This window comes from Geotrypetes seraphini, chromosome 1 (genome assembly GCF_902459505.1).
Source record: "Geotrypetes seraphini chromosome 1, aGeoSer1.1, whole genome shotgun sequence".
Lineage (NCBI taxonomy): Eukaryota > Metazoa > Chordata > Amphibia > Gymnophiona > Dermophiidae > Geotrypetes > Geotrypetes seraphini.
The window spans coordinates 210,150,123-210,171,509 of record NC_047084.1 but is presented as its reverse complement, the minus strand read 5'-3'; the positions used below and the strand labels follow the sequence as shown (position 1 = coordinate 210,171,509).

At 41.2% G+C, this 21,387-nt stretch overlaps 1 protein-coding gene across 8 annotated transcripts in view; it reads right to left on the bottom strand.

Moving 5' to 3' along the window:
- Nucleotides 1-21,387, bottom strand: part of NMU (neuromedin U) — a 47,736-nt gene that overhangs the window by 2,080 nt on the left and 24,269 nt on the right. For 2 of the 8 annotated variants that reach the window (XM_033945026.1, XM_033945043.1), the window contains 5 exons: nt 16,105-16,134; nt 15,945-15,995; nt 10,992-11,066; nt 7,035-7,088; nt 198-237 (listed from right to left, as the gene is read on the bottom strand). In XM_033945026.1, coding sequence (XP_033800917.1) covers nt 199-237; nt 7,035-7,088; nt 10,992-11,066; nt 15,945-15,995; nt 16,105-16,134 — 249 coding nt within the window. In that variant the 3' untranslated portion in view covers nt 198. Of the gene's footprint in view, nt 1-197; nt 238-7,034; nt 7,089-10,991; nt 11,067-12,227; nt 12,315-12,987; nt 14,025-15,944; nt 15,996-16,104; nt 16,135-21,387 lie in introns of those variants that run through there. The other 6 variants (XM_033945052.1, XM_033945071.1, XR_004539507.1 and 3 more) reach the window with 5 other exon arrangements.

Sequence of the window (21,387 nt, the reverse complement as noted above, 5' to 3'; positions counted from 1 at the left end):
GTATGTTTAAAAAGGAATCTAATGCATCCAGTGTTGGCATGGTCACTTTGTTTAGCATGTGATAACAAGTGTTCTATGTTATATTATTATTATCTGATCCTGCATGCAGAGAAGAAATACCTGCATAGTTATGTGTATGTGTTGTATCTATGGTTGAATCTAACACAGAAAGTATGAAAAAAATATGAAATGAATACCTCATTGGTGGAAACCTGCAGCTCTCCTTCCATTACGTGGCTAGAAAAAAATATCCAGATGAATATTTTAAGAATGATAGAAATACAACAGTAATAACTGTCTATAGGGCATATTTTGATGTATTGTCATTTAGAATTTTGGTACAATCTCTCATGATCAGTCAGCTTGATTAATGTAATATTGCCTATTTAGGAATATCTTAGCAAAATATGCAGTGACTACAGATGGTTCAGAATGCGGCGGTTAGGTTAATTTGTGGGTTAAAGAAATACAATCATATAACACCGTCTTATCGTAAGTTGCATTGGCTTCCAATGGAAGCCCATGTGAAGTTCAAATTTGGTTGCTTTTGTTGTAAGGCTCTGTTTGGTCTTATTCCCAAATATCTAGTTGACCTCTTTTTCTTTGCAACTAATAAACACAGGAGAAGTTCACATTTGAATTTTGTCTTTCCGCCTGTTAAAGGTTTTCAACTTAAAAAATACCATCAACACCTTTTGTCATATCAGGCGGTTTTATGGGGTAAGGATTTGGAACATCTGATAATGTCCTCTAATTCCTATGAAGAATTTAGGAGAAATTGAAAAACATATTTGTTCTCCAAATACATGGGTAATTAATTTGCATACACATGGATATTAAAGTTTCAGTAACTTGTTTTGTATAGAGGACTGCGAAGAATTGCAAAGGGACTTGAACAAGCTAGGGGAATGGGCAACGAGGTGGCAGATGAAGTTCAACGTTGAGAAATGTAAAGTATTACATATGGGAAGCAGAAACTTGAGGTACAACTATATGATGGGAGGGATATTATTGAATGAGAGTACACAGAAAGTTACTTGGGGTAATGGTGGACATGACAATGAAGCCAACGGCACAGTGCGCAGCAGCCGCTAAGAGAGCGAATAGAATGCTTGGTATAATCAAGAAGGGTATTGCGACCAGAACGAAAGAAGTTATCCTGCCGTTTTATCGGGCGATGGTGCGTCCGCATCTGGAGTACTGCGTCCAATTTTGGTCGGTGTACCTTAAGAAGGATATGGCGTTACTCGAAAGGGTTCAGAAGAGAGCAACACGTCTGATAAAAGGTATGGAAAACCTTTCATACGCTGAGAGATTGGAGAAATTGGGTCTCTTTTCTCTGGAGAAGAGGAGACTTAGAGGGGATATGATAGAAACTTACAAGATCATGAAGGGCATAGAGAAAGTGGAGAGAGACAGATTCTTCAAACTTTCAAAAAAATAAAAGAACAAGAGGGCATTCGGAAAAGTTGAAAGGGGACAGATTCAAAACGAATGCTAAGAAGTACTTCTTTACCCAACGTGTGGTGGACACCTGGAATGCGCTTCCAGAGGATGTAATAGGGCAGAGAACGGTAACGGGGTTTAAGAAAGGATTGGACAATTTCTTGCTGGAGAAGGGGATAGAGGGGTATAGATAGAGGATTACTACACAGTTCCAGGACTTGTTGGGCCGCCACGAGAGCGGACTGCTGGGCACGATGGACCTCAGGTCTGCCCCAGCAGAGGCATTGCTTATGTTCTTATGTTAATTATCTGGTCATTAAATCTTGATTCTATTCAACTGTATATCTTTTTAGTAAACTTTTGTTAACCACATAGAACTTCACGGTCCTGCGGTATATAAGCTGATTGTTATGTTATGTTATCTATACTTTTTGCATAAATAAGCACATCAAATAAAACCCTAGGTAAATTTGTTATTTTGACATAGTAAATAAAGTGTTGAAGAGATGTTTCGATTTGCAAAAACATTTTCCTTTTTTTATTTTATTTTTTTATTCAAATTTTACATAAGAACATAAGAATTGCCACTGCTGGGTCAGACCAGTGGTCCATCTTGCCCAGGAGTCGGTTCACACGGCGGCTCTTAGGTCAAAGACCAGTGCTCTAAATGAGTCCAGCCTTACCTACGTAAGTTCCAGTTCAGCAGGAATTTGTCCAACTTTGTCTTGAATCCCTGGGTGGTGTTTTCCCTATAACAGACTCCGGAAGAGCGTTCCAGTTGTCTACCACTCTCTGGGTGAAAAAGAACTTCCTTACGTTTGTACGGAATCTATCCCCTTTCAGCTTTAGGGAGTGCCCTCTCGTTCTCCCTACCTTGGAGATGGTGAACAATCTGTCTTTATCTACTAAGTCTATTCCCTTCAGTATCTTGAATGTTTCGATCATGTCCCCTCTGTCTCCTCTTTTCAAGGGAGAAGAGGCCCAGTTTCTCCACTCTCTCACTGTATGGCAACTCCTCCAGCCTTTTAACCATTTTAGTCGCTCTTCTCTGGACCCTTTCGAGTAGTACCATGTCCTTCTTCATGTACAGCGACCAGTGCTGGACACAGTACTCCATGTGAGAGTGCACCATGACCTGGTACAGCAGCATGATAACCTTCTCCGATCTGTTCGTGATCACCTTCTTTATCATTCATAGCATTCTGTTCACCCTTTTCGCCGCCACCGCACATTGCGCGGACGGCTTCATCGACTTGTCAATCAGAACTCCTAAGTCTCTTTCCTGGGAGGTCTCTCCAAGTACCGCACCGGACATCCTGTATTCGTGCATGAGATTTTTGTTACCGACATGCATCACTTTACACTTATCCACGTTGAACCTCATTTGCCAAGTCGATCCCTATTTTCCATGGTTTCTTTCAATTTTGATGTTCATTCCTGTGTCATTCTTAATGGTATCCAACAATGGGCCTTTGGTCTCCCCTGCTTCCTTTTATACCTGACCATTTCGATTAGCATCTCTTTTTCTAGTGAATTCTCCCTCATCACATGTCCAAAATAGGTCAGTTTCTGTCTGGTAATCTTGCCTTCCAGGGAAAACTCTGGGTTTATATGAATAAGAACATTTTTGTTGGTGATCCTAGCTGTTCATGGGATTCATAGAAGTCTTCTCCAGCACCACAGCTTGAAGGCATCGATTTTTCTTCTATCTGCTTTCATGAGTATTCAAATCTCTCTGTCATATGTCTTGATTGGGAACACAATGGCAGTGATCAGTTTGATAGTAATTGAGATGTCCTTGCACTTCCATATTTGATCCATGCTCACCATGGCTTCACGCCCCAGTGCTAATTGACACTTTATCTCTGCTGTCAAACCGCAACTGCGATCAAAGAGGGACCCAAGGAAAATTAAGCTGTCAACCACTTTTATTTCTTCATTGTTATCTTTATGTGAACTTTCTTTATGTAGACTTTCATGATTTTGGTATTCTTGATGTTCAGGTAACTTCCCATCTTCTCGCTTTCTTCTTTCAGCTTCAGGATCAACTTCTTGAGGTCCTTCTCACTCTTTGACAGCAGGGTAGTATCATCTGCGTATCTCAAATTGCTGATGGTTCTTCTGCCTATTTTTACCTTAACACTCAAATAATCCAAGTCCAGCTTCCTCATGATTACTTCTTCATAGAGGTTGAAAAGAAAAGGATAAAGGATACTTCCTTGTCTTGTCATTTTGATCTCGGTTATGCACCTTGGCGGCAAAAATCCATGCAGGACTTACACCCTAAATAGTGAGATCCTAGCAAGGACTGTAGCAGAACGTAACTTGGGGGTGATCATTAGCAAAGACATGAAGACTGCCAATCAAGTGGAGAAAGCTTCATCCAAGGCCAGACAAATCATGGGTTGTATCTGTAGAAGCTTCGTCAGCCATAAGCCCGAGGTCATAATGCCATTGTACAGATCCATGGTGAGACCTCATCTGGAATATTGTGTGCAATTCTGGAGGCCACATTATCAAAAAGACGCAGAGAGAGGGGAGACATGATAGAGATGTTCAAATATGTCACGGGCCGTATCAAGGTGGAAAAAGATCTCTTTTTTCTTAAAGGACCCACGGCAACAAGAGGGCATCCGTTGAAAATCTGGGGAGGGAAATTTCAAGGCGACACCAGAAAATATTTCTTCACCGAAAGGGTGGTTGATCACTGGAATAATCTTCCACTACAGGTAAGCAGGCCAGCAGCGTGCCAGATTTTAAGAAAAGATGGGATTGGCATGTGGGATCTCTTCATCGAGGAAGTTAGGGGGTGGGTCATTAGTGTGGGCAGACTGGATGGGCCGTGGCCCTTTTTTCTGCCGTCATTTTCTGTGTTTCTATTCTGTATTTCCAGAAGTATTTTCATACTTGGTTCTGTATTTCCAGAAGTATTTCCATACTTGGTTCACACTGTAGCTTCTTGATCATAGTAGAGCAATCTGATTAACCTGATCAGGTGTGCTGGTACTTCTACCTCACTTAGTGCTTCCCAAAGCTTGTCATGCTTAACACAGTCAAAAGTCTGGATATAATCAATGAAGCACAAGTAGAGCTTCTTCTGGTACTCCCTTACCTATTCTGTGATGTGATCATGGGTCCTTCTGCCCTTACCAATCCAGCTTGAGCATCAGAAAGTTCTTGATCAAGGATGTTGCCCAAGCGCTTCTAGATGATCTTTAGAAGCACCTTGCTGATGTGGGGGATCAGGGTGATTGTTCTATAGTTGGTACAGTCCCTGGTGTTGCCTTTCTTCAGCAGTGGGATAAAAACTGATTTTTTCCAGTCCTTTGGCCATGTGCAGGTCCTCTAGATCTTCTGGCATAGTGCTATCAGTTTGACTCTTGGGACTGGTTTGAGCAGCTCTGCAGGGATTCCCTCAATGCCAGGTGGTTTGTTTGGCAGCTGTCTCAGCACCTAATCTACCTCACTTTCTAATAGGTCTAGTTCTGCTTCCTCTTAACCTGCAAGCTCTTCAGGGAAGTCAGTGCTGGTGCTGATGTATAATTCCTCAGTGTATTGTCTCTCTCCTCTTATTAGTGATTAGGAGGTTGGTTGCAGTTAACCAGCTCCTACCACGTATTGGCTTCTTGTATGGCACATGCTTTTGAGTAGTTTCAGTGATAATTCCTTTGATCTCTGCCCACAATTCATCTGGGCCCCTCCTTCCTGCCTGAGCAGGTTGAACCTGTTACTCACTTCAGTTGCATACTGCACAAGGATCTCACTGACATCAAACTTCCTCTGCATGTCTGGATGCTTGATCGTGCTTAGTCTGACCCTGACTTTGGCTTCAAGGAGTTGGTGATCAGATCCACAGTCTGCACCTGTACAGATTCTACCAAATCATGTCCACCCAAAATTGACTCTGAAAAAGATCTTCAGCAGTGTATTATTGTCCCAAGTCCTGCTCCCATTTAGTAACTGTAGCCTGAAAGAGATTTCTCCAAGATTTAGTTTGATTCTTGAATATGTATACCTTGGAGGAAAGAAGGTATAGAGGAGATACGATAAAGACATTTAAATACTTGAAGGGTATTAATTTACAAAAAACCAACCTATCCAGAGACAGAGCAGTGGTAAAACTAGATGACATAATATGAGGTTGTAGGGTAGTAGACTTAGGAGCAATGTCAGGAAATACTTCTTCACAAAGAGGGAGGTGGTTGCCTGGAATGTCCTCTTTGTGGAAGTGGTGAAGGCAAAAATAGTGATGGAGTTCAAAAATGTGTGAGATAGACCCAAAGGATCCCTAAATAAAAAGAGGATAGTATTGACACAAAACTCGACAAATCAAAAACTATAATTTCATTTATGATGCACAGGAGTAGTGCTTAAATGGAAGCCCCAGCAGCAGGGAACTAAAGATGATGCCGGATGGACTTCTACGGTCTGTGTCCCATATATGGCAAGACAGATCAGGAGGGGCTGAAGTTGGCTTTGAAGGCAACTCCAACAGTGGAACAGTGTAGAGTAGTGTAGCTGATGTCGGACAGATTTCTACAGTCTCAATCCCATATGCAGCAAGATAGATCAGGAGCAATTATGCATATTTTATACCACATGCAGGTCTTACCTATCTTGAGGGGGAGGGGAAGACATCTTATACATTACATTAGTGATTTCTATTTCGCCATTACCTTGCGGTTTGTGGCGGATTACACAAGAACTGTTATGATATTAGGAAGTACATAAGGAAAAGTGTGAACATTTTCTAATTTGCTAAGGAGTGGGTAGTATTGTAAGTGGAGCTTGGGACATGTCTGGTTGTGTTATATTGGTTTTATGTATTTTTTGAAGAGTAGGGTTTTTGTTTCTTTCTTGAAGGTTTTGTAGTCTGGAACTTAGTAAGTAAAATGAATTGCTGGGTTTTTTGCTTCAACATTGCCTTAAGAATGAATGTGACTGTTGGGCAGACTAGATGGATAACAAAAGTCTTTGCAATCATTTACTATGTGCCCTGTTCTACTCCCACAGCTGATCCCCAAATGTGGCTTGCAAACAAGAACCCTGATGACTTAGTAGAACTGTTGTACAGTGGTGCACTTGCATATATTTAAACATGTGAAATGTCCTGGTCCATAACATCTAGACAACATATCAAAAAGATTAGATCAATTACGTTATAATTATATGATTCCTTTCCTACACTGCTGCTGAAACCCTGTATCTTCAAGATCAGGGTGAAATGAACTATTCCCTACCAGGGAAATATTGGGGGGGGGGGGGATATGTATACACCCTAAGACCTAAGAATATGTCCCCAATCAGTTAGTGATTTTAAAACTACTGACTGCCATGGGCTGAATATCTGGGGTATGTATACAAGGCCATATGCTATCCACCCTATTTTGTAATACGAGTTAGCTATTACAAAATATTTTATGCATATTTGTTTCTAAAAACATATCTCATACTATCTCCAATTCTAGGCAGCTTACAATTTACATAATAAAAACAAGAGTACTCCTAAAACAGAATAAAATATTGCAAATATTTGGCATTGGTCACTTTTTTTAAACATAATTCATGTGAAGTAAAAATGGTCATACCCTGAACAAAAAGTAGCCTCTACTTTGAATTCCTCCAGGTCCTTCAAGTTCTTCCTGAAACAAGAAAATATATTTGAAACCAAATTACAATAAACAGAATTTTCGGAGACAGAATATTTGATAGTATAGATCAGTGAAACAAGCTCCTACTTTAACACATCTTGAATTGTAGTTTTTGCACAACAGAATATGACAGATGAAAAAGAATGTGAAGAATTTTTCAAGGCCTGCAATTTCCCTTTGAAAATTAACCACAAGGGGCCCTGAATTTGCTACTGAGACTTCTGAGCTTTCTGAGATTTTATTTGTCTCATTTTATTGTTGAAGCTAAAACTGTTACCAAACTTCTGGTGGGAGCAATTATGTTTCCTCTTAGTCTAAAATGATGCTCTTTTTTGTTGTTGTTGCTTTTGTCATAATATTGTTATCAGCAAGATTCCTATACAATTCACTGATTACTTATAAACATAATCAAATTTATTGTATTTATTTTTAGTTATTTATATACTGCCTATTAATTGTCTAAGCGGTTTACATTCAAGTACTCAATCATTTGTCCCTATCTGTCCCGGTGGGTTCACAATCTATTTAACGTACCTGGAGAAATGGAGGATTGATGACTTAATTATATAAAGAAGCTTAAAAACAATAACTATTATTGCTTCTATGAACTCATCTAATCTGCCTATTCTAGTGTTCTTTATTGCAAGGTCTGCAGGACAATGACAGCCCACGGATACCTTTGGGGTGGTCCGTGCACCATCCACACACCCGACAGTCTCATAAAGCTGGGTTTTCCCAGCTGTGATTCAGCCAGACTTCATCTGCCCACGTCAGGGGCCTTCTCTCTGCTGCAACTTCATGTTGCTGCGAGGGAGGAATGCATGGAGAGAAGACCTCCAGGGTAGCCAGAAGAAGTCTAGCTGAATCGTAGACAGGAGAACCCAGCTTTGTGAGACTGTCAGGTGCGTGAATGGGAGGGAAACCAGCTGCCTGGCTGTCAAGGAGAAAGTCAGACCCAGATCCACTGGAGGAAGAGGAGGACAGGAAAGACCACACTGAAGTGTGCAGAAGAGGGGCAGAGTGAGTTGCTGGGGAAGGGGAAAGTAGAAATATCAGACTTGTGAAGGGAGGAGGAAAGGAGAGTTGGGGAGGAAAGACCAGATTGGACTGGGCAGAAGAGAAGGATGAGAGTTACAGACTCAGGGAGAGAGTGCAGGAGATAGGGGATGAAGAGTGCAAGAGGAAGGAAATAGAGAAGGGAGAAGCTGGACATGGAGAGAGAAAGAGACAAAAAAAATACTGAGGGAGGAGGAAGCATAGGGACAAGGGCATGGAGTACTGCTGGATGGAGGAGGAATAGAGATACAGAGAAGGGAAGAGAACCAAGAGGGAGGATACAGTACACATGGCTGGATGGAGGGGAAAAGATTTTGTATATTGATGGAGGGCAGGGAATGGATGAAGAGCTAGAGAAGACGGCACACATGGGGAAAAGAGAAAAGGAAGAGGTGATACACATGGATAGAGAGGAAGGGAGAAGAGCTGGAGGAGATGGTGCATATGGATGGAGGGGAAGGGAGGAGAGTGGGAGAAGATGGTGCCCATGGATGGATGACAGTAGAAGGGAAAGGAAGAGAGTAGGAGACTGAAATGTAGATTTGAGAAAGCAGAAAAATGGAAGACAGCAGTATGTGAAAAATCAGTGCCAAAGATTGATGTGGCAGAAAGTTAAAGAAGGAAAGAAAAACATGGACAGGAGGCTCTGTAAAACAGAATTAAGAGCCCAGACTGGGACACACAAGCAGACACAGAATAATATGATTAGAAAAATACTACTATTGCTATTATTTACTTCTAGAGCGCTATCAGATGTATGCAGCTCTTTAAAAGTCACAAAGGAGACAGTTCCTGCTCGAATGAGTTTACAATCTAAACAATCAAGACAAATAAGATACAAAGGTAGGGGCATGCTATTGTGCTGAGCATCACCCGATAAAAAAAATTTGCTCCCAACACGGTATTTAATATTGTGATATCGGAACTTTGAGCATCGGGGCCTTTATTCACTCTCCTTTGCTTTCTAAATGGGACTCTGCGCCCAGTGCGTTGTTGTATATCCCTCTTCGTAGGACCTGGCACTGGGTTTGCAGGTTTCATTCTCTTAGTCCTCTGGTCTCTCCATTTCTGCCTTTGCGCTATAATGCTTGTTTTCCTCCGGGGGTTGACAATGCTAGCTTTGTACATTGGGAAGCAAAGGGGATTTGTTTTTTGTTTCATTTGGTTGATGATGATGGGCTGATCAAACCATTTGCTGTGCTCTGTGAGGAATTTACTATACCTCGAGCAGATGTCTATGCCTATCTCCAGATTCGTCACTACGTATCCTCATTGCCTAGTACTCAGCTTTCGGCCTCTTGCCGAGAATTGTTGTTGGAGGCTTTTACATTTGGCTCTCAACAGCCTGTCCCCTTGAAATTTCACCACAGACATCTGAAGGACGAGTCCCCTATGCTTGCTTGTCTCAAACTGCGGGATGCATGGGTGGGAGATTTGAATGTGGACTTCTCTGATGAAGTAATTGTGAATGCTATTAAAAAGTTACCATTGTATAGTAAATATGCTGTTTATTGGGAACAACATTACAAATTGACTCTTCGCCTGTACGTCTCTCCTCGGAGAGCTTCTCTAGCGGGGCTCTGCCAGACAGCGGACTGCCGACGCTGTGGTGCCCCGGATGCTGACCTTGGTCATATGTTTTGGTCTTGTCCAGCCATTCAGACCTTCTGGGATGCTGTTTTTCTTTTTGTTGAAGACATTTGGACCATTACCATTCAGCGATCTGCCTTGGTATTATTTGGAGCCTCTCTCCACTTCCATCCTCGTAGGCCTGGGGCCTCCGCCTTCCACGTTGTCTCCAGTGGCCCGTAGCCACATTTTGAACTGCTAGCCCCTTGATATGTGTATTTACAGAACCCTTTTTTTTTTTCTCTTCTTTATTTTGCATCAGTGAGAGTGGGTGGGGGAGGAATGGGTCATGGGGAGGGTTGGTGGGGTGGGTTTGTTGGTTTCTGGTGTGAAATTTTGAGCTGCCTTGTTGCTTTTTGCCTTGTTGTTTCTCTTACTGCTCAATAAAATATATTTGACGTTAAAACCGTAGCATGTTTTTTTTAGCACCGGCTGCCATGGTAACAGCTCCAATGCTCACAGAATTCCTATGAGCGTCAGAGCTGTTACTGCCCTGGCTGGTGCTAAAAACTGTGCTATGGTATTGTAAAAAAAGAGGGGAGGGGAATAAGTAAGTGGTTAACAGGGATTATTTGATAGTACACAGGTTGGTGAAAGTTGTAGAGGCCCTGAAAGCAGCAGGTGGCAGAGTGGATGTTTGAGGAAGCCCAGAATGGAGGTGCACAGCCAACATAGATATCTTGCCCCACTGACTGAAAAACAGTGGAGCAAGTGTAGCGGAGTGCTGATTCATAAGCAGACAAAATACACCCGGTTACACAAATAGACCCCAGCCTCAACTGCCCCCAGCTAGCCACCCAGCCGCACACTCCCATCCCTAATTCCCACCTCACCACACAAAGCACCCAAAACATCATGACAAGACACCCTCACCCAGAGAAGCTCTAAGCTCCTCCAGCCCTGAATGAAGGCATGATACTAAATACAACCTATACAAATAAGTGTTTTCCACCTTTGTCCTAAGAAGTAAGGACTACTAAGGATTGCAATTCTAGGAATATTTTTCATGCAACATCTTTTACCTCTATATAATTGCTAGCTGCAAAAATATGTAGACATACATTACAAAACATACATTTCTAGATAAAACTTCTCTTTCATTAGTTGTAGGGCACTATATGGTACCATTTTCTAAATGAAACTATCAGGAATTGCAAATGACAACATACAGAATGGGAATGTAAGCAGACATTGTTTAAAGTTACATACGTCAGTTTTGAATCTCTTCATCCTTCTCTCATGAAGCTGAGGAACGAGTTGCAGCAAAGGATGCAGGACAGACGACTGAGAGGACATGAATACAGACAAATGAGCAACAATGAACTGCTCCCTTTATGAGGCAAATGATGTCTCATAGTGTTGTTCATTGACAGACCACACAAGAAAAGACTGAAAATATTTAATCAGACAGCTTCTTTGGATACTCTAAAAAGTGACCTTCGAGATAGCAGCCACATATGAAATTTCCAGTGAGATTAAGTGAAGGACATGTTCCATCACAATAAGGGATTGTTCTGCTTGCTTTCAAGCTAAACTTATGCACAGTTTATCCAAACATCCCCATTTAGTGTGTCTCAGTGGACAGTGCAATAACGTATGTCATGCCTCTGCAGCTTCCAAATAAGGGTTTGTGAGCTCCTTAGTGTTTCAGAAAGATTGTTTCACTCTTAGAATTAAGAACCATAAGAGGATGCGGTATATAAGGTTTAGTTTAGTTGAGTATTATTGTTAGGTTTATTTCACAACTGCCTAGCAATGTTTTGGCTACAGATGAATGCCTAGTAATAAAGCTGTTGTCTATATTAGCTTGATAAGGATGAAAACAAAGGAGGTCTTTTACTAAGGCGCGCTAGCCGATGTAGCGTACGCTAAGTGCTAATGCGCCCATTATATTCTATGGACGCATTAGCATTTAGCGCGTGCTACATCGGCTAGCACTCCGTAGTAAAAGACCCCCAAAGTAAACTTAACATCTGGAAGAGGTTTTCAAACTTTGAAGATTCTGGGATGATCATGAAGTTTTAATAAACATATTTAAATCAATTAGTCATTTGGAGGGTAATTTTATTACAGGGAGCCTATGTATGCACTATTTTATAAAGACAAGTAGGCATCTACCTGATTTTATAAAATAAGCACATGTTGGCAGAGAATACCTCTTGAATATAGGTGTGATCACTTATATCTACTTAAGAGCTGGCATAAATGAAGACATATACTTTACATACATACAGTATGCACATAGGTCAGTATATTTTATAATTCATGTGTGTAGTGACTTTACTTATGCTCCACCCAAACTGCACCCTGTGCATACCCAATGGCAAAGTACATACCTTCATGTCACGGCAAATACTTATTAAAAAAAAAAAATAGATATTTTATAAGAGGTCATTTACACATGTATGTGACCACACATGCATGGGAATGACTTTATAAAACTACCTCCTTATAATGGTTTCCTTCTGAAAATCTCACTTTAAGACTCCTCAGCTTTAGATCTGCACCCCTTGTTTAGCAAACAAAATCAACCTGGAAAACAAATAATGGATTTCTGGCATAAAAGTCTATATTGAGATAGACCTGAACCATTTTCACAATTCCAGCTGTATTCTGTGGGCTGCGGTTACAATCCTGTAGCAAAACTTTAACAATTCAATATACGGAGGAGTAGAGAAGTCAAAATGACCAAATAACCAAAAAATAACTCCACTGTTATAATAGAGCTGTCATTCACCATGCTCTAATGAGCATCAGAGGAAAAGGTCTTAGATTCTTGATGAGCAAAATACAATAAGCTCTACCCACACTATATCACAGGTATAATAAGCCTCCAAAGTTCAGTAACTGGGAAAAACAGAAAAATACAAGCACATAACTGCACAATACATTAAACTTAGTCCCACAGATTTAGGCCTGCATTTCATGGTATTTGCCACTTCCTTAAGGCAATGAGACTAGAAAATGCTGAAAACAAAATGTTAATCAAATAATTACTACTATCATAGCTATCACACCCTAAAAAATCCACAATAATGTACTCATAGTGATGTAGTTACTTCTTCCCTTCAGACCTAACCTTCCAACATGGCACCTTAGCATGTATAACTCTACCTCAGTCAATCGGGCAAAAATGCTCTTGATTGGTCAGTAGATCAGACAGACAATTTCATTGGCAAAGAAGCTATCAGATTTATCAGACACAAATAACACATGTTAGTAGAAGTAAATTCAATCAATGGTGGTCCTTTAGGATGAACTTTATTCAAAGTGAAAATCCAATACTGTTTATGTTACAGTAAAATTAACCTCCGATTGCCTCCACGGGCAGCTGAAGAAATATAATCCAACACAAAGCAGTGTAACTCAGAAAAAGTATGTTGCACAATAGGGGCATGTGTGATACCTCTTGTAATGGCATTACAATGCTCAACAATCTTCAATTTCAGTTTTCTAGTGGTGTGACCTATTTATAGTTTACACCAAGGGCACAGTATCACATAAACAACAAAATCTGTATCACAAATAGTAACATGTAAAAACTTTTTTTTCTGATAATAGGGATTCTTAAATTCAAATATTGTCAATATTACTTCACAAATCTTACATTTACCACATGGACTGTGCCCCCCACCCCACTTTACTCATACTGCTGGTGTGGAACCCCTTAATATAGCAGGACTCAACAGTTCTGTGAGGTTTGATCCTCTCCTGTTAGCAATCTGTAGCTGCTGTTCTGCAAAACAAGGCATAGCAGAAACCGCATTCCAGTGTCTGCGAATAATGCAACTCAATTGATTTTCTCTAATACACAGTACACATGCCACCACTCTGTCTTCTGTTTTCTCACGAGAGAAGGACAGAATAAAAGGTCCAGATTCATATGGAATGCTTATTTATAAGCCTTGCATATCACCGTGAAGGGGGGGGGAGTAGAGATATCCATGCTATTCTAGCCTTTTTGAAAGACCTTCAGAATGATCTTCAAAATCTTCCATTGTTAAATTGAGAAATTCGTAGACTTTGCTTGAGATGAGAAGGATAAAATTATTATAATGCAAAAAGGTCTTATGATCTGTTACTTTCTGAAATACTGTTGTCTTCAAGGTGTTCCCAGTTCATGTCACTAGAACATCTAAAAACGAGATCTCAGTTTGACTGCTCTGCAGGACAAACTTGATCTTTGGGTGTCTATGATTCAACCATAGGACAAAATCATCCAATTGTGCTTTACTCCCAGTCCTGAAAAAGAAAATATTATCAATAAATCTAATCCAACATACCATATGATGCCTGTATGAGGCTATAGTAACTTATTGATCATCAAACTTTGACATAAACAGATTGGCTACTGAGCTATTGTTGCTTCCATTGCCACTCCTGATTTTTTTTTTCTGGACTGGGTGTATTGGATTTTCATTTTGAATACAGTTCATCCTAAAGGATTGAATACTGCCACTGATTGGTTTTACTTCTACTAAAATGTGTTATTTGTGTCTGTTTGATAAGTCTGTTAGCTTTTCTGCCAATGACAGTGTCCAATCTACTGACCAATCAGGACATTTTTGCCCGATTGGCTGAGGTAGAGTTATACATGCTAAGGCACAAAATGAAACAGGGGAAACAAAACCACAAACTCAAAAGCACAAAACCAGAGTGGAAATGTCCCAATCAGAATGATGAACACCAAAAAAGTGTCCTTCAACTCATCTGATGAATACAAATGCCTATATTCATCCAAAGTCTCGTATATGCATCCAATGACTCTACGACCCGACATGCACATGTTTCGGCCTAACCGGCCTGCCTCAGGAGTCTTATGAGTCTTCAACAGGTGTGTTAGAAAAACCATATAGTATACAACGATGCACACACCCTCTAAACACAGCTACTAGGTAGATGCACCGAAGCTCGCATTTGACACCCGTATGGGCCAGCAACATCAGAAATCAATACCTGATGTTCATTAGACCATGGTGAATGGCAGTTCTAGTATAATGGTGGAGTTATTTTTTGGTAATTTGGTTATTGCAAAACTTAGGGCTCCTTTTAAGAAGGTGCGCGCTAACCATGTGCTAAATGATAACGTGTGCATGTTAGTCTATGGACGCATTAGCATTTAGTGGGCGCTAAAATGCATAGCGCACCTTAATAAAACAGGGGGGTTAAACATGCACAATTGGTTTTCTGCTATTTATTATTTCAGAAGTGGTAGTCAATTGACACGTATCAAAAATTGCAAGCTACAACAAAATTTAAGAAAATTTCTGGCAACCAGTTCAGTAGTTTTTGGACTTTTAGGTTCTCATAGGAGCTCACAGTATGTTATAACTATAAACACTCTAAGATGAAGACAGGAACTGGATGTGGTGCAGCAACACTGGGATAGGAAACATATCATAACTTAGAAAAAAGATCTAGTTTAAGGAAATATTTAAAAGGTCTCCAAACAAGTTGCAATATATTTCAAATTGAAACATATTGAAAAAGATAACAATGAACAGAAAAATGTATTAGGAAGGGAAATGAATGCACAAAGTGTTCATGTTATGTTTTACAAAGAGGGATGGAAATCTTTATGCTTGCTAATAAGTGCCAAACAGGCACCACTTGTGAATAGGACCAGAATATGAAAGCTGAGCACTTCTGAAAATGACAAGGCAAGACTGAAGTACTGCTTCCTACAATTCTTGTTCTATTTGTATTCCATCATCCTGTGCTACACTTGATTAATTCAGATTTTAAAACATGTCAGATTAAAAAAATTTAAAAAGAGTTTAATGAATCAGCCCTAATGTTTCAGATTACACTTTGACTTTCATCTTTTATAACATCTCATCAAACATTTACTAATGATATAATTTTTCCGGGCAAACTATATATATTAATGAGATTGTATCATTATTAGCCAATTATTTAAGATTTTGAAATGGCTTTATTTTACTGGATTACTCTTTTTTCACATTTGTTAAACCATACGTTTTTAAATTTTTCTAGCTGATAAAACTGTTTAATTATTTTGTTGTAAATTTAAACTGTGCCAAATCAAACCTGATGGTTTAAATGTAGCAATTGTTAGGATTAATATAAACAGGAATACTGTCCTTGATTTTTTTTTAATAGGTAAGCAATTTGCTCACAAGCAGTGGCTGTGCAACTTACCATGATGTCTGAGTTGCCTGAGTCATGAGTCTTAGCATAATGAAATAAGAACTGTGCAAAAAAAAAAAAAATATGTGATTTTACTACAGAACAGGATAATAATGGATTATGGTTTCTTGACAATTTTAGTGTGATAGAAACACACAGAAAATTATCTTACCCTCTTGGCATTGTCTTTTTCATCTAAACCCTGTGGGAATAATAAAATATAGGCACTTTTTAATTTTTTTAAAACAGGCAAAAATAATATTCATCCCTAAGAAGTGTGAAAGAAGCAATTTGAGAGGGCAACACAATTTTGTTTTCCTTCTGACCTCAGGACTTCCTACATCTGTCTATCATGAAATTGAATTCAGTCCTTTTATTTACTTGTCCCTAGATTCCATATATGGCACCTAAAAAAACAGCGCAGATCAGAATGGCACTTAGTGCAACTCTATGAAAGACACTCTCTACATATGGAATCATGCTTAGTGCCTGTATGTGTGAATAACATTTAGGTGCATATATTCAAGCCAATGAAAACCAGGCTTAAATTTGTGCACCTAAGTTTGTGTGCGGATCGGGTGTATTCTATAACAGTGTGCCTAACTTTTAGAAATGCCCAAGATCCACCCATGCTTCTTCCCTGGCCATACTCCCCTTCAAGTGCCAATTAGGGTCAATTATTTTTAATGACCAATTAGAAGTCCTTATTAGCTTATTAAACAATTAAGTTGCAGAATTTGAGCAGTGGTGAATCGGGAGAAGACACGAACCGCGATGGAGTTCAGCGGCTGGAACAAGATCAGTCTCAGATGACCCAACTCAAGCCACTTTTCAGACCACCGGTGGTAACCCTGGACTCTCTTTGGACAGCAATAGAAAACCTACATTTGGTATGTAGCAACGCTATTTCCCTAACACTTGGGCTGCCATTAAAAATTAACCAATTGGAAACTCAGGTTCAACAGCAAAACCAGAAAATTAGGGAGATTGAACAAACTATGTTAGAGGTCAAAACCTTTAACAAACAAGTTTTTATCTACGGAAAAGTGAAAATCTTGAAAATCAAAATAGGAGCCTGAATTTAAGGCTACTGAAATTTCCTATACCTAAATTTATGACATCAAGAGAGATCTATAAAAAAATTTTGATCTCCATTTTGAAAATCTCAGAGTCTAATATCCCCCCGATACAAAAACTTTATTTCCTTAGAAGAACAAGCACAGTTAGGAATTTCGGAGCTACTGGAATCTTCTGAAATTGAAATTCTGGGTCGCGCTACTTTGATAGTATCCTTTGTTTTTCTTCAAGACAAGGACATGATTTTGAAACTATACTTTAATTTAAAGCAGATCTTTTATTTGGGTGGAAAAATTTATATTTTTCCAGATGTTTCATGATGGACTCAAACCTGAAGGAAGGAATTTATGCAATATAGGTCTAAAGTTATTTATTTAGGAGCCCTGTAAATGTTTTATTAATTACCAACAAAATAAGTATATTTTTTTTTACCCAGAACAGTTGCGTTTTTTCTTAGAAAGAAAAGGGATTTCTGATGTTACCTAGGAAAGTACAGGATAACTCATGTTTGTTAATATTTAGCCGAGGTTGACTGATCTATTCTTTATAAATATATTTGTATCTACCCCTTTTTCTTGGAAGGGATTTTTACTTACTTACTTTGTTCTCCCAGTCGTGGACTATATATTAAGTTGGAATTTTCTGTGCTTCATTTCAATGGTATGATTGTATTTTTTCTAATTTTCTTTTCAAAGTTAATTCTTTGTTTGTAATTAATTGATAACAAATAAAAAATTTTAAAAAAGGGAAGAACGAGCAACATTTTAGTAACTAAAGACGTAAAAATTATATATTACCGTATTTTCACGTAGATAACATGCACCTGTGTAAAACGCGCACACGGGTATAGCGCGCGAAAAACACAAATTTATGTACAGAAATTTTTATATACCGCGCACACCCGTATACCGCACATGCTGCCCGACTCTCCTTTCGCCCGCCCCGACTCTCCTCTGGAGACCCCGACTCTCTTTTCACCCGCCCCGACTCTCCTTTCCCCCTTGAAGTCCTGTCCCTACCCTGAAAGCCTGATGCCCCCCCGATGTCCGATTCACCCCCCCCCCCCGCAGGACCGCTCGCACCCCCACCCCGAAGGACCGCTCGCACGCACCCACACCCCCACCCTGAAGGACCGCTCGCACCCCCACCCCGAAGGAGCGTTCGCACTCCCACCCCGAAGGACCGCTCGCACCCCACAGCCTCCCCCCCTCCCCCATGGAGAAGCTGTCTACCTTGTTTCCGGATGCCAGCGAGCCCAGCTGTTTCCTCTGCCGGCGGTCCCGCCCCTTCTCTGAGCCCTGCTGCGCTGCTTTTTCTTCCGGCGGTCCCGCCCTTTCTCTGACGTCAGAGAAAGGGCGGGACCGCCTGAAGAGGAAGCAGCGCAGCACAGGGCTCTGAGAAGGGGCAGGTCCGCCGGCAGAGGAAGCAGCTGGGCTGGCATCCGGAAACAAGGTAGACAGCTTCTCCATGGGGGAGGGGGGGAGGCTGTGGGGGTGCGAGCGGTCCTTCGGGTGGGGGTGCAAGCGGTCCTTCGGGGTGGGAGTGCGAGCGCTCCTTCCGGGTGAGGAATCGGGCATCGGGGGGGGGGGGGGAACTATGTAAAAAAAATTTTGTACAACGCGCTCACGCGTATAACGCGCAAGGGTATGCGCAATTTGTAAAAACCACATATAACACGCGCGTTATATGCGAGAAAATATGGTACATAAGATTAGGGCCTCATATTTTATTCAATGACGATATGAGAATGCTATAAGAAGTTTATAAGAACAATTGTTGCCAACATAGCAAACCTTTGTTTAGAAATGAACCAGTAAGACAGACTAAAGAAGAAGAAGAAACAGCTCAGGTGAAATATCATAGAGGTCTATAAAATACTGAGTGGAGTGGAATGGGTAGATATGAATCACTTTTTTACCCTTCCCAGAAATATTAGGACTAGGGGGGGCATGCAATGAAGCTAGTAAATGGTAGATTTAAAACAAACCAGAGAAAATATTTCTTCAGTTAACATGTAATTAAACTCTGGAATTTATTGCCAGAAAATGTGGTGAAAGCAGAATTTTAAAAAGGTTTAGATAACTTCCTAAAAGAGAATTCCATAAGCCATTAACTGTTTTACTCTTTTGGGATCTTGCCAGGCACTTGTGACCTAGTTTGGCCACTGTTGGAAACAGGATACTAGGTTTGATTGCTCTTCGGTCCATCCCAATATGGCAATTCTTATGTTCTTATGTACCAGTGCTGCCCGATTCACGATTTGAATCGATTCACCGATTTGAATCAGGTGAATTGATTCGATTCAATTTCCCCAAAAAATCGGCCTCCCTTTTCAATGATTAACCCTTCCCCCATGCCTTCCAAAAGTAGGAGCTGCAGCGCTGCCTCTTGCTGGTCATCCGCTGCCACTCCTGCTTGAGGGGAAAGAGTCAGTCAGAAAGGCCTCCCCCAGCTTCCCCGCTCTTATCTCCTTAAGGTTAACATGGCAGCTTGCAGGCTCGTTGGTGTTATAGCGATCCCTGCAGCTGCCCGTCGTCCTCAGCGGCACGTTCTCTCTGCTACGTCCTACCCCTGCTCTGACATCAGGGACAGGATCGCAGCAGAGAGAACATGCCACTGAGGACGACAAGCAGCTGCAGGGATCGCTATAGCACTATCGATCCTGCAGGCTTCCATGTTAGCCTAAAAGTAAGAGTGGGGAAGCTGGGGGAGGATACAGGCTTGCAGGGGGAGCAAGCATCCGTGGCGGGGAGCAGGCCGAAGAGTGCCCTCGTGGCAGGAGGGCAGGCCATTGAGGAGGGAGAAGTCCAAAAAATGCCTTCACGGCAGGAGGGCAGGCCATTGCGGGGGGGGGGCATGTATTTGCGGCAGGGAGCAGGAGCAAAGAGTGCCTTCATGGCAGTGGGGCAGGCCTTTGTGGAGGGGGCAGGTCTTCGCGGCGGGGAGCAGGCCGAAGAGTGCCTTCACGGCAGGGGGGCAGGCTTGTGCAGAGGGAAGAGGAGGAAGAGTTCCGTCACGGTGGGGAGGCAGGCCTGTGCAGAGGGAGGAGGAGGAAGGAATAAGAGAGGGGAGGAGAGATGCCAGACCTGGGGTGAAGGGAAGAGAGAGACCAAACAAAAAAGAGGGGGAGGAAAGCAAAGGAGAGGTGCTGAACTAAAGGAGAGAGGGAGAAAAAATGCAAGACCACAAGGGGAAGGGTACAAGAGGGACAGATACTGCTCCAAAGTAGGTGGGCAGGGTGCAGGATGGCAGGAGAGATAGTAGGAGAAAGCCTGTACCTGGGGAAGGGGATACAAGAGGTAAGGAAGAGAGAAAGAAGAAGCTGGATATGGGGACAGATAAGATGCTGGACATGGAGGGAGCATAGGAACGGGGACAGTACTGGAGAGGAGAATAGGGACAGGGACACAGGAGAGAGATGCTGGATGAAAGGGTAGTTGATAAAAGGAGAGATGGTGGATCTGGGGATGGTGGGATCCATCGCTGCAGCTGCGGGGGGATGGAGATGAAAAAAAAAGAAAAATTCCAGACCTCTGCGGGAGGAAAGGGAAACAGAAGGGGAGCACAGAGATGGAAGATGGATGGTTAGCACGGAGAAAGAAGAATGAAGGAGAGCCTGATCAGAAGACAACCAGACCAACATGGGACCAACATGATTTGAAAAATAACCAGACAAGAAAAGGTAGGAAAAATAATTTTATTTTCTGTTTTGTGATTACAATATGTCAGATTTGAAATGTGTATTCTTCCAGAGCTGGTGTTGGACCGCGAACGTGAGCTAGGATTTAACAGAGAGAGGAAAAGTATTTTTTATTTGTTTATTTTGTTTACACCATAGGACCAGTGTGGGTAGGAGAGGGCAAAGGGGGTGAAGAGGCTATAAAATAAACCCAACAGGATATTTGGGAAAAACCACCCTACTGGGCAGGAAAATCGAATCGAATTGAAAAATCGATTCAATAGGCTGAATCGAATCGAACTTTTTCCCCTTAATCAGGCAGCACTATTATGTACTAAGTACTTACAAAGTATGACCTCTACTCTCAGAAGAGAAAAAACAATATCCTCATTGATACACACTGACTAGGCTTTCCTTCTGTAGACCACATATAATATGAAGAGAATCCTGTCTTATTCGATCTCTCAGGGACTATTCCATCATTATGGATCAAAACCATTGTGATCTTTCTTCAAGCTATCAGTTTCCTAAGCATTCATAGAGAGGCAAACCAGATTGATCAGAATCAGCAAGATGTGTAGGGCTACAGTCAGACCAGCCTTTTTGTGTGCCTATGATGCCAGAACCAAACCAACATGGATTCTACAGCAAAGCACTCTGAACTTGTGACACTACAACATAGCCAAGCTGCCTGTCTGT